Source organism: Anopheles coustani, chromosome 2 (genome assembly GCF_943734705.1).
Source record: "Anopheles coustani chromosome 2, idAnoCousDA_361_x.2, whole genome shotgun sequence".
Lineage (NCBI taxonomy): Eukaryota > Metazoa > Arthropoda > Insecta > Diptera > Culicidae > Anopheles > Anopheles coustani.
The window spans coordinates 76,873,723-76,887,959 of record NC_071289.1 but is presented as its reverse complement, the minus strand read 5'-3'; the positions used below and the strand labels follow the sequence as shown (position 1 = coordinate 76,887,959).

Genomic DNA, 14,237 nt, shown 5'->3' with positions numbered 1-14,237 from the left:
TGGATTAAATTAGTTCTTCATAACAAAGAATCTTTCTTGGTTAAAAATAAAATCTAAACCATGCTTAACTCTTGTAAAAAAATAGACGGAATCTCGCTGACGTTCGCTATATAAATCTTACCGCTAACCTTATCGAATTCGCACGTAGACTTTGAGTCTCTCTTTCCCTCTTTCTTCGCTTGAGTGATTTATTTTCCTTTCTTAAAGATATTTACTACCCTTACAAGCACGTCCGGATTCATTTTGTCGTGGTCTTTCGCCATGTGTTTACGAGCAGCACCAAGGAAAGACCGTCAAGATGGTTCTGCTTCCGGAAGGTTTTTCGTTTAGCTATCCATTAATCCCCTGTACCAATTGGATGCCCGACAAGAAAGAAACACGCCGTATCAAGCGCACCTGAAGATGGGACGGCTTTTCCTGTCTTGTGTTCTCTCCTTCCCGGAGAAAGGTGTTCATTGAGGCGTTCTAAAAATAACGCGTTTCGCTTGCTTTTTTTACCGCAAAACCGAACACTGGGAAGACGCACCCTCTGTCCCTCCAGAAGTGTTCGAAGGAAATTGAATTTCCGTCTCTCGGGCTGCCACATGAACTGGCTTTTTATTTATCTGCCAACATCAATTTGTGACCACATTCCGGCCGAGAAGTAACACACTGTCCCTGTTCGTCGTCCCGTTGGCGGGAGCGGAACACCGTGTATGCCGCACGGTAATATCCGGTGCAGGAAGAAGAATTAGGAAGTAACGACACGCCGGTGGGAGGAAAATGGGATGGAATGAAGAGACAAAGGAATATTTGACCACCTCGTTGAAAGCCCTGCTGTCGTTGGACTGGTTGGCCGGTGAGATGGTCTACGAGTACGAGTTGAAGATTCCGCACGAAAATAAGCGAAACGAGGGCCGGATGGGCCGGAAATGGGAATGGATGCAGGGTGCTAACAACCGCCTTCGTGCTCATCTTCTACGCCATTCGGAGGGCATCGTGCCTTGGGAGTGATGAAACTTCGTGCACACCGAACAAACACATTCATAATCTCACCATCCCGTGGGGAATGGAGGGATTTTGTGACGGTATTTGAGTGATTCACTTCTTACTTCCTTCCGCCCAGCGATTTGGACCTTTCCTTCAGCTCCCGCATTCCACGACCTCCCGCTCGCCGAGACGTTTTCTGTTGGTAGCTTTCCAAGGAACCGTTTGGTGTTTGGTGATAAATAATCCAACGATCCCCCCGGTTTTCGGAGCTGCAGGAAATTCCGTTCCATATTCAGCGCACGGTGTCGCATCGGGCAGATATGCTCACCGTCGGCCTTGGCTCGACTTCCCTGTTGCTTTCGAGATGATTTATTAAACACCGAGGGTCATAGACTTTCGGGAGCTCGTTTGATCTTTTCGGGAAAATGGTCGTAAACTAGAGGAAATCATTAAAGGGACACGAAATGTATGTATGTACGCGAGTCCCTTCTTTTTGCCTGGCCGAATTTTTTGTAAAACAAACACACCGATCCAGGGCATTATGCACGAATGTACGCAACATGTTTGCATAATGCGAGACTGTTCACAATTATGCTGCTAACATTTGATATACTTTTGTAGGGATACGTGGAACAATGGATGGAAGTTTATGTAACCGGTACACAATGCCTCTGAAATCGGTCATTTGGTTTGATAATTCAAGCCCTTTTCAGTATGCAGGAACAATAGTTTGATAAGACATATTGAGAATATTAATTATCATAATGCAGATGTAGAGAATACCATTTATAAGACTGTCCTCAAATGTATTGCAAAGTGAATAATATCCTCAATTCCCTGCAACGTAACCTACATGTTTAATAATGAATCCTACAGAACTAAAGAAAACATAATATGTGTCGCTTTAAGATAGGCTTTAATAGACTTAACTGGGCTGTGTCTTATAAAACAATTCCTATTTATCATTCATCTACTTACGATACAGCTTACAACGGAAAAGAAAACACGTTACCAGACAGGCTCAGCCGAGAACGAAAACATACCATCATAACACTCGAAACCCCGCGAGATCCCCTCTCCGATGCGTAATGCTTACGTTATCAGCTTAGCGAAGCAGAAAGGTAAACAGCGTCACCTCCCCCACCAATACCGGGCCAGAACCCTGTCGATGTACCCTCGATACCGGTGGTTACATGGTAGGTCTAAGTCTCCGCACTTCGTAGGCCTGACGTCAGAATTGCTTTGCATCGACGATGAGGAACCGACGGGCAATCTCCACCGTTCTATTTCGAACAGAACAGGGAACCGGGAGAGGTTAGGTGGCGGGTGGCGGGTGACGTACGAAAGTATTCGATTTCCTTCCCCTCACTCAGCTTTACGACGGCAGAGATTACGGACGACGGTAACGAATGTAAATTAATAGCTAATTAAACACCCGCGGTCGTTCTGGTCTCTCGCCGAGCTTTTGCTGGTGATTGGGATATTATCCACCTCACCTTCACCACGTGCCCAGATAACGGTTCTTGACGCCCACCCGACGTTCGACCTTTACGGTGACGGTCGCGGAGAACGGAACTCGAAGCAGAAAGGCACACCGGAACAGCTTTGTCCAGCCGGACCTAGAAGTTAGCTTCAAGAAATAGCTAGAGGTAAACATGGGAGCTCAATGTCCTAACCTAGGCCAACATCTCGGCAACCTACGTGCCTGTACGCCCTTGGTCCAAACACTCCCTGGTAGATGATGCTTTCAAAACCGTCTCAAAAACTGCCACGCATCTGAGTGAAACCGCCTCAGACGCGGATTGAAAATGAAAACAAATGTCTAGTCCATTATCAGTGTGCTTGCGTGATGGGACTCACGTCTCCACCGATGATTGATGGACGAGTGGTAGATGATTCACTGGTAAAACCGGAATTTCTACCACTCCGAGGGGGAGGTGGAGGTGTTCAGAAGGGACGCTGGTCCATCGAACTCAGGGGTGATCTCTTATCACTGGTCTGTATATGTTCATTCCCGCGGAATGAACACTCTCCGGTTTATTTTTTGTAGCAGCCAACTTAACCGACGACATGGAAGAGAAAACGACATCTGAAAGGTGTCAGAAATCACAGCCTACGATCAGCGAGATCAGTTAGCGCGATCAACCACCGCATTACGTTGCCGTGATTGCGAGGTCAATGGACGGTAATCGCGTAAGTACGTCGATGGTCCCGGGACGCCCTATCGTCATTGAAGCTCGCGGATTTTGTTTCCTTTTTTTGCTTTTTTGCACATGATAAGTGTGATATCAGGGAGTCTTTGAGTGGCTCCAATCACTCACACATGGGGGTCGTAAACAAAACCACCAAAACAAATCATTGCACAACGTTGATAAGTGTGTGGAAGGTTTTCATTCCAGGCCACAAAAATATCACCTATATATAAGATGATTCAATTTTACTTCTAAACTCTTTATCAATTTAAAACCAGGGAAACATACCTTTTCTCTCCTTTTTTTTTAATAAACCGAACTGGTTTTGCCTTATCCCCAACCATCGTGGGTTGATGGGCAATAACGCCCGAAAGTGCTACCTGTTGAGTCGCCGGAAAGAGAACCCACGTTTATCACCGACCCTGTTCGGTGTGGGTGACTCGCCGCTTTCGACTTCCTTTCATCGCCAACAACCTGTAGCAAATTTCCTTCCCCGCCAAGGTTATTGGTGTGCGTGTTTCCGGTAGAAATGTTCCTCGCCCAACCCTCCTCCCACCATACTAACAGTCGCTATTATCCCACCATTTTGTCCCGTCATTGTTCGCTCGATCTATTGTTCGCTGATTCCACTCCGGAGAAGGAAAACGTTTGGACACGTTTGGCTATCAAATTGAGGACGAAAATTCATCTGGTATTGCAGGTCGTCTCAAGTCGATCGCCTCAAGGTCGGTAACCTTGTGGCTGTGTGTCAGGGTCGGTAGCTCCCATCCACTTGGAAGCGTACCGTCCAGCGTGCGCGATGGTTGAACCAGGTTGAAGTGGTTCGAACTCGAAGATTATCGAGTCTGAAAGTTTTCCACTCAGCCCGGCTTAGCCAACAGTTTAATTTCCCAGCCCATCTTCAACACCAACTTCTCGATATGATTTTTCCCACGATGTTGGAGTATTGTAGGCTATTCTATAAATACTGTATTAATTTTCATCTTTATGTTAAAATTGAACAAGTTTTATTATCTACTACATATTTTAGCTTTTTTTTATGTATGGATTTCTATGTACACCTAAAACTCGACCAGTATTGAACCGTCGCTTCTGAAACTTTTCACACATTAAGTTTAAGTACTGCAGATGTTGTTGAAGGTTTGTTTGATCACTATTTTTTGATAAAATCATCTAAATTTTACAATTTAAACTCAGTTTTACTAACACAAACAAAACAAGCATGTAAACAAATGTCAAGGTGTATCTACCATAGTTACACTAAGGTTTATACATCGCGGGGAAATTGATGAAATATCAAAAATTTTAAATATGTCGTTATTTTAACTATTAACTTCAAACATATCATTCAAGTATTAGTTAAAACCATAATTCTTTTCTCAATTCCTTCTTCACCACGCAACGCCGGGGCGTCAAGCTAGTTCTTAATATTTGTATGAAAGACCTTGGAAAAGTAAAAAACTTTGAGAGTACGATTGAATTTTATAATTATTTTCAATTTACAATCTTCCTTGCTAAATCGATGTAAATTAATATTCAATGTGATCTGGGTTGAAAAATAACTTTTTCCCTTTGCCAGTGCAATTTCCATACGACCCTTACGAGGCTTGCTGTCGCATTGATTATGGTACACTTCCTTGCACTGTAATAGGTTAAACTAAAAACGCCACGCTAAAACCAGGTCACGCACACGCCTTCTTGCATCTGATGCAGACGTTAACCGCCCGGTGGCGCCCCGTTTGCCACCAGCGACCCCCCGGGCCAGACGGAGTGCAGACGTGTAAAGCGGACGTAAAGTCCAATTAAAACTCCATCAATATTGATGGCCATCGGATAAGTTCCATCGGAGGTCGTGTTGGCGCCCGGTATGCAACAGGTGAGCATCGGTCGGCGGAGGTCGTCCGATGCGCTACCTTTGGCGCGTTCGCCTGCTCGATGTGGAACGAATCAATACCGTGGGTTGGCGTGATTCCTTGAAACGTGCAGACAAGCTGCTGGGAACTCCTTATATCAATTGCCCGCGAAGGACATGGAACTGATGCTTGATAGTGGTAGTAGAACAGTAAGGGTTAATATCTTGATAATAGTGGAATTAATAATAGGCGAATTAAATAAATGAGGACTTTTTTAATCTACAAGAAACCGCTTCAATGTGTAAATAATCATGTTTAGAAAACTTTTATTGAAATAATCCAATAGAAGTACTACATCTGATAAAGAAAGTAAAAAGGGTGACCGGCATATCCTTCCAATCTACGCTTCATTAAACAACAAAACGTGCAGTCGTGGAAGCCGACAACACATTATTTGCACACACTTTTATGAGGGGGAGCTAATTACCCGGCGGCTAGCGTCAGCATGGGTCCAATATTTACGTGGCATCCATTTTCCCCCTGTTGACCTTAGGGCGGGTATCCAACGCCGGCTAGGCGTCTGGGAGCAATAAAGCAACAAACTAAACTCACAACAAAATGTTCTCTCTCTTCCTACCCTACCCTTCTGCAGCTCCCAACAGTGCCAAGGGCTTGCAGCTGCGCTCGGAGGTGCTGTACCGATTGAAACATTACCAGAGCGCCCTGGCCGACGCTGACAGCGCGCTCAAATGCCATCCAACATCGCATAAGGTAAGTAACACCGAATGAATGCCGAAACAAACAAAAAAAAACAAGAACAAATGCCTACGACTACGGATTGCACCTAATCGCAGATATATTTATATATGATCATGAGGCCGGGTAACTGTTCCGAAGCACAGAACGTGACCAGGGGCTCGCGTTTTCCACCGCAGGGTAGTTCCACACCGCGTCCCTTCCCTTCCGGAACTGCGACGGGGGCGTTTGGCGTAACCGGGTGATGTAACAGACATCGAAACCGAATTTTTGTTCCGTACTTGCAAAGAAACTGCGAACCATTTTCTCCCGGCGCACGTTTTCGGGAAGCCCGGCAGCAAAATTCTCCCTTTGGAGACGGGTATGTGCCTACGGGGTCGCATACTTTTTTCGCGCCTCCTTGTACTCTCCCTCTCTCTCTCTCGTCTTGCTCTCTCTTTTCCGGAATCTTTGGCGGCATGTGCCAGCCCGGCACATGGCGGCCGCTGTTTGTTCCTGCGGGAGCGTCGCCTTCCGAAGGCGGTATAACACTGTGACATAACGTCAAAAACACGGTGTGCGACGGTAATTTAATATTGATGTAGCGTAGCCGCCTCCCCTTCGTCCTCGTAAAAGAAAAACTTCAACAAACACTTACTTACACTACCAGGTGGAGTTGTAGAGTTGTTCTTTGAACAAAAATGTCCTTCCTTCAAACGGAAAACCAAGTTTTAGCAAAGTTTAACCACTGTGATTATGAAACGATTTGCACAAAACACACACACCGTCAGTAAGACCATGTCGTCAAGTTTTGTGACGAGATTGGAACACGTTCACCGCCGTAGAATTCTTGTCAACCGTAGGCGGCTTAACGTATGATTACGAGGGTCAGGTACCGTGAAGTGACTTTTCCCGTCGCCTGATCCAAAGTGAAAACGTGAGCAAGCATCTCAAAAAAGGGGGAAAAATAAATTAAACTAAAGTGCCCGCCAAGGCTGTGACGATCGTCTCAGCGCCTCGCGCTTACTGGAACAAGTTGGAAAGGAGGAACGGTGAAGAGCAGTCTGCAAAACATTGAAAAAACACTCTTGCAGTCCTACGCAGGAAATGGAAAAATATACGGTACCAGAGAGGAAAGTACAGCTCAACACTTTTCTGTTTTTGTATGTTTTGCTTCTGTTTTTGGTTTCGAGGCGTGTACTTTATGAACATGTGCCAGGAACAGCACGGGTTTGAGAAAAATGTGTGAGTCAGCCACAGTAGCGCTCGCACATGTTAACGAGAAGTGGAAAAAATAGCTTCTTTATTTGAGGGTTGACCCAAGGTACAACATTGCCGGATGATGGAGTTTGTCTGTAACTTATTGCTTATGTATGACAATCTCCAACGAAGGTCGTCTGATGTGACGGAAGTTCGCTGGAAATCTTGAAGAAAGATGTCGGGTTTTCTGCAATTGTACACAATTTAAGTTTGCGTGAAATATTCAAAAATTTTCATATTTAAATTTTATTTAATCTTCTTTATTCCAGGCCTTCCATTGCCGAGCTTTATCACTATCGGCGTTGGGAAAGCATGAAGAAGCAATCGTGTCGCGATGCATTTCCATATTCCTCGATCGGCAGTCGATGGAGGTTGCGAATGCAATAAAAGCCGAACTGATTCAAGTAAGTAACGAGTATAAATATGTTTGAAATGTTTTCTAAAATTCGTTGGATTTTCTCCTCCATCATGAGATGTCTTATAACAACGTTTCTTTTCCTCTACAGGACCTTCACCAGCTCCTTGTAGAATCGAGAGAAAGTCTACCGACCGACTGTTCGCCATTCTACGGCACCCTTCGTCACCACCACGACCATCCGGATGAAGAACCGGACGATCCGCTCGATTCGATTTTCGACAACTCGTACGATCTGATCGCGGGCTGCCGTAAACGGCGCCATCGGCACGATCTCCTGTCGGCTCCGAGGCGCAAGGCCAAGAAGCAATTCCTCAGCCTGCGCCAGGGTGACTTTGACGAGGACCAATCGGCGGAGGACTTCCTCAGCGGCAGCGGGCTGCTGTTCGACTACCTGGACGATCCGTTCAGCGAGGAATCGGTGGTGGAGCCAACGCGAATGCGCCACCGGGAGCACCGAAGCCACCACCGGAGGCGCTGGAAGTCCGGCGGATCGTTGCTACTGGACGCACCGCCCTCCGATCTCACCGAGGCAAACGTGCAGCTGCACCAGCGCCAGCAGCAGGAACGGTTCGAGCTGGAACGGCACCTGCAGGACCATCGGTATCATCAGTCGCGGGACTCGATGCAGCTGCGAGACGTCGACGCAATCATTCCAAAGGCGAGCCTCAGGCTGAAGTCCCTGCTGGAGCGCATCGATGGGGAGCTGAAGTCGGTTCGGTGGCTGGACACGACTCCGGTGCGGTTATCGGTCAATCCGGCCCTGATCGAACCGTCCGACTTTGACTGCGTGCTGTGCTGCCGAACCTTGTGGCGGCCGGTCGTGACGCCCTGCGGTCACACTTACTGCTGGGTGAGTCTCACAATCACTAAAGACATTGGAAAGTCGAACAGTTAAACGTTAAAAATGAGTAAAATTCTGCAAAACCCAAATATCATGCGTGTAGATAACATTGCATACTTTTAGGCGCTAGCATTCAACCGGTTTTGTAAAATGTAACGAAACTAACTTGAGTCTTCGAGAAACAGTTTAAAATTTTTTGAAACTTTACTCACTATCAGAGAGCATTTAGAATTGTTTATCTATAATACATTGTTTCCCTAGATTTGTTTCTAATCCTTCCATTTCCGTGTTTCCAGGTCTGTCTCGATCGCTGCATGGATTATTCTTCCTCCTGCCCGCTGTGCATGGCCCCGCTGGTGGAGCAGTTCCGGCAGCATCTAAACGCCGGCCCTAGTCTCGGCTCCAACGCCACCCCCGGGACGACCGCGTCCCCCATCAACCTGATCTCATTGGCGAAGCGCAAGATGACGCGCTTCGTCGATCTCGCCATGCAGCGTTTCGTCCCGGAAGCGTACGAGCGGCGACAGCAGCAGGAGCAGGATCGCGAGCCAACGGTCCCCGTCTTCATCTGCACGACCGCATTTCCCTCCGTGCCGTGTCCGCTGTTCGTGTACGAGCAGCGCTACCGGTTGATGGTGCGCCGGGCGATCGAGAGTGGCGAGCGGCAGTTTGGGATCGCCCTCTCTACGCCGAACAGCCGACAGCGGTACGTCGAGTACGGCACGATGCTGGACATCCGAGACTGCGTACAGCTTGGCGATGGCTGCTCGATCCTATCGACCGTCGGCGGGCGGCGGTTTCGTGTCCTGACGCGCCACGAGAAGGATGGCTACGACACGGCGAACGTGGAGTTCTTCGAGGACGAGAAGATTGGAGCGAGCTCAACCGGGGTGGATGGTACGGGAGCTGGTGATGCGGAGGCAGCGGAAGAGCGATTGCAACTCGTTCGCGAGCTGCACGAAAAGGTGCTGCTAAAAGCGATCGAGTGGCATCAGAGCCTTCCCGAAAGCATCCGGTGCGAGATCTTCAAGAGCTTCGGCAAAATGCCGGACCTTGAGGACAACTGGGAAGAGGTCGCGGACGGCCCGGCCTGGGCCTGGTGGATCATTGCGATCCTTCCACTGAACGATAAGCTCAAAGTAAGTGTAAACAATCATGCGTTTCCTTTTGGTTCGACACTAACAATCTTCCTCTCTTCCCCTCAGGTTGATATTCTCTCCACGACCAGCCTCGAGAAGCGGCTCCGGGCAATCGACAAGACCCTCAACCTTGAGTCGGCACAACAGAAGCGCCAGCGGTCGGTGTGTGTGATGGCCGCCGCCTCGTCCGCGTGCTGTGAAGGACTATCATCGTCGCAACAGTGCCAAGCGATCGACTGTTGCCTACGTGAAAGAACTACCTCAAGCGTTCATAATCACCACCATCATCACCATAATCACCACCACCATCATCATCATCATCACCACGATAGTGATAGGCAGGGTGACTCGAACCAGCACCACCATCTGCATCACCATCATCACCATCTAAGTTCATCGGCGGACGAGTTTCTGCTGTAGAGTCTAACGCGAACGCCAGGATAGCCCGAACCCCTTCCCAATCAGGCGAAGGACGAGCTTCCTTGAGGTGGAATGGAAAGAAAAAAAAAACAAAACAAACAAATGAAAACAAATAACTCTGGAAATAAATTCCTACTCAATCGAAAACGGAACCGATGGATCAAGAGTAAATGCAAGAATCAAGCAGTACTTATAGGATTTAAACACACTCAATTTAATACCATTCTCACACGAAACACTACAAAACCGAAAGCCATCAACTAGCGGTGTACGTTGGTGTGTAGAGAGAAAACTATTATCGAGAAGCTAGCTATGTGGTCCCGAATCGTGATGTACGTTGCATTTGAAAGTGGACGAGAAAACGTTAAAAAGCCATGTGCGTGAAAGGAGAGCGGGGGAGTTTCAGCAACGAACGGAAAACCGGGAGATGGAAAACACCACGCCGTGTTTTGCCAGCCACATCCCATATCGTTACAAAATTCAAGCTTTAATGATTGTAATTCCAAACGCCAAATCAACTTTTCAATAATGATACCATCAAAATGTAATCCTTTTAAAATCTTAACTCTTCCCATTTTATTGCTGTCGGCACTCGGGAGCACGGGGTTATATTCGAAAATGTTCCTTCTTCTTAGTAACCACCGTACTTACTCGCCCTTTTCCACTACTTCTTTACTTCGATGTACTCCCATTTTGGCATACTAACCGACATGAATATATATTGGCACATGATAATGCTCAATATTCACCAAGTACGAGTAGTTAAGAACGCATGGATAGATATCTTTACAAAACCAAACCTCTCTATATCCACTCTTTCTCTTCTTCTACTACTTCTTCTTCTTCGACTACACCTGCATACTTTTATGGATGCATTTTCACTTGGAAAAGCAGTCCACCGCCAGCAAATGCACCACCTACCAGTTGGTAGGTCATTTAAGCTTATACAATTTCCACGCCGTCACAAGTTTCCTCCGCTTGTCAACGCTACCTTACGGGTCCGTTTATAACCGTTGACCCTCGAATCTAAAGGTTTTTCCCTAATATTTACCCTAATCAACTTTTTCCCTTTTCTGCATCCAATGTTCTGCTAACCAATTAAACCCTTTTGCACCTTATTTAGTAAGATTGAGCATTTTAAAATCAAACAGAAGAGTTAAGGATACACGTGAATGGTTCAGAAAGCTGGCAATTTGGAAGATTCCATTAGGAGAAACACAAGAATGCCTCGCTTGCAACGAAAATACACCAAACGAGACGCCAGACTGGCCAGTTCATTGGTAGAAAGTTGATGGTGGGTAGAGAAAGTCGTGGCTTACGTTTTGAGAAACCATGTAGAAACCGTCAAACGAACCGAATCAGAGGAGGAAACGATGAAAGTTAGAGAACGCGGAGCTGTGAGAATGTGAGGACAATCTTTTCTGCAGGTGACCAAACCAAACCAAACCAACCAACAGTGCAACGGAACCGGTTTTTCAGAGGGGACATCATTTTCCTCCTCCATATCCTTAACGTAAAACCCAAATCACAAACCCAATCAAAGACTTTAGAAGTATATGGTAATAGCACAGAACGAAAGAAAAGTAAAATAGGTCACAGCTTCCTTTTCACGCCAAAAACTAATAACGAAAATAGTTCCGTGTTTGAATACTAACAGCGATTCTAATGGTTCGAGCGTAGAGTATAAAACAAATTGATCAAGAACGATGGTAAACTTATTTTCAATTAGCAAACCATGGCGGCAGAGATATGAAAAACTAGTTTCACAAGAAATCTGGACCGTTTTTTGACGCGTTCTAATTGAAACACCATCCCTTTTTGTAGCACCAGAACCCGGACGGAAGGTTTACAGAGGAAAAGTTCTCACATTAAATGATGGACCTGATGAACAATCAGTAAAGCAATCGTCTAACGTTGCACTTCACTTTGATACGAAACTTTCTCACATTTGGAATGATCACAAGGAAAGATATAGCTAAGCAGGATGGAGTTCAGGACTGTTTTGGTTTCAGTTCAGCACCGTTTTCTTCTGCTTCGATGAGCGATACAAATAATTCTTGCTTAATATGAGAGGGACTACCATTTTTCTAGCATATTTTCGTATTATTCAGAATCAATTGTTTTCGTTTGACAAGTCTTGTGATATGTTGAAAGTAGAATGATAGGCGAATGATAAGTATGGGTTGAGCCACCCTCAATAAGGCACCATATTCTTCGTATCTGTTTCTTCTTCTAAACGAGCTACATTTAAACTTTAGCTTTAGCACGTTACTTCATTCATTTTGTAAAAATATCTTTCTTTGCTCTTCCTCACGTTCATTTCTAACGTTTTTCTTCAAATTGTACAAGTCTTTTCGTTAACCTAGCTTGATCTCTGTTGCTTGCATCGAACACAAGTTTAAAATGTGCATTTTTAGTGAGCTACAGGCGAGCGTCACTGTATGATATGTGTTAACAATGTTCATCAAAAGATAGATGCAGTTTGGAACCGTGTGAACGCGAAAACGATTAGATAAGGACAACAACATAGTACATTAGGTTCAATGTTTGGGACGTAAGTAGGACATAGGTAGAGATGTTTTTTTTTTTTAAATAAAACTAAAACAAACAGATCTGTTCCTGGGGTTGATTCCATTTCCCATTGCGGCCTGTCGGAAGACGCTCGGCCTGCAGACCATTCGCTGCACGATGTTAGACGTAGTTAAGTTAAGGAAATGTACTAATTTTAAGCTAAATTATGTCAACTACTAGGCACCGAATGTATCTCAATCATTCCCAAGTCCTCCATTAGAGTCACTGGAGTGCTCGGAGGGAAGTAGTCATCGTAGGAACCAGGACCAGGAACAAGTCGCCAATTAGGCGAGATTGCGAACGGAAAAATGTGAGCAAAATCAACATCGACTCTGTGTCGTAGAACGGATAGGCATGCGAACCGTAACGTTCATGTAAGCAGTAAGCAAGTGTAGGGGCTCGGGAATGAACGAGGCACTTCCAAGTGTCCCCGAATTGGAACCAGCATCAAGGTACCGGGAATGCGGAGGAAAATTATTTTTATTTTCTGTTGCAACCGACGAACCGGTCCGAGAGCGAGCAAATCGATAGATCTTCAACTAAATAAATGAAAGAATCAATTTTTCACTGTAATAAGAAATATTTGTGAGTGTTTTATTTAAAATCATTCGAAATCAAAACTGGTTTACATATAACAAAATAACGTTTTTATACATTTTTCATAGATATTTTCGCACCTGTATTTACTAAAATTAACCGATTCTTGTATTTATCCGTTGCATCAAATTAATTTTTAAATTCCGTCAGAGAGATCTACCTAGCTTTCCGGTAGGTGGCGCTAGCAACCAAATTTTGAAAAACTGTTACAAACAATAATAAAAACACAGATTTTGGAAAGAAATCTTCATAAAGTCTTGTAGACATATTTCCATCCAATCTCCCGTAGAAATGCTTGTTCTGATAGGCTTGGCCTTTCCACATTTCAATTCCGTTTTACATGGCAAGTGAATAATAATATGGCAATAGCTATAAAAATGCATACCGAAAATTTACTTTCACTTTTAAAAATCTATAAAATCTAAAGGAAAAATGAAACCATTTTTCACTTCTGTGCTACGAGCCTAGCTGCATTTTTTTAAATTTGTTTCAATTAGACAATACATTTAAATGTTCTAGTCTCATCGTAGTGAAAACGAAACCGTCTCAATTATTGTAGAAATCAAAAATTCATCTATTAAATTATTTAGAGTTAATATTTCAAAAGACATTAAAGTCTGAGCTATTTTTATTAGTTAAAAGCTATTCTACACTCTTTCAAGTTTCTCTACTGATTTATTTCCAACGAACTCCTGGATATGGGAAAGGAATACCAGAACAACCTTTTCCTGGAGCACCAACCATATTTCGAACGACTTTCTCAGAAAGGATCTGGCTCACTCGAGCGGAGCCTTCGAAGGGGCCGACCACAAACCACCCAACGGTCAGCCTACTTTTGCTCTCCCGAATCAATGCCACTTGCTCCACTGCTCCACTGCCGGTGTGACATAATCCGCTGCAACGTGTGTCCCGAATCCATTTTGTACCACTAACCTTTCACCATGCACAACTCGGCCGCGGACTGTCCCGACCTGCCAGTCAGGCCGACAACAGGTTCTGCCCGTTCCGAACCTGTCCTGTGGCCCGAAAAGTCGCGTGAAAAACTGTGCCAATAAACCTGTGCCCACCGAAACCGTGGCCACTTACGGCATCGCAAAAAAGAAAAGCAGAAAAATATGTCTCCATCAAGTCACGCTGATAAAGCGCTTGAATCGTGAAAACGAAAACTAGAACATCGCGGTGCAGGCGATGGTGAAAGTCTCAAGGACAAATTCAAAGGAGTTGGAACGCTACACATTGAAG

At 45.2% G+C, this 14,237-nt stretch overlaps 1 protein-coding gene across 1 annotated transcript in view; it reads left to right on the top strand.

Moving 5' to 3' along the window:
* Window positions 1–10,013, top strand: part of LOC131265077 (uncharacterized) — a 38,030-nt gene extending 28,017 nt beyond the window's left edge. Inside the window, exons 2-6 of the mRNA XM_058267339.1 lie at window positions 5,667–5,785; window positions 7,279–7,413; window positions 7,516–8,277; window positions 8,565–9,407; window positions 9,474–10,013. Of these exons, the coding sequence (XP_058123322.1) occupies window positions 5,667–5,785; window positions 7,279–7,413; window positions 7,516–8,277; window positions 8,565–9,407; window positions 9,474–9,827 (2,213 nt within the window). The 3' untranslated portion in view covers window positions 9,828–10,013. The remainder of the gene's footprint in view (window positions 1–5,666; window positions 5,786–7,278; window positions 7,414–7,515; window positions 8,278–8,564; window positions 9,408–9,473) is intronic.
* Window positions 10,014–14,237: the final 4,224 nt, after the last annotated feature.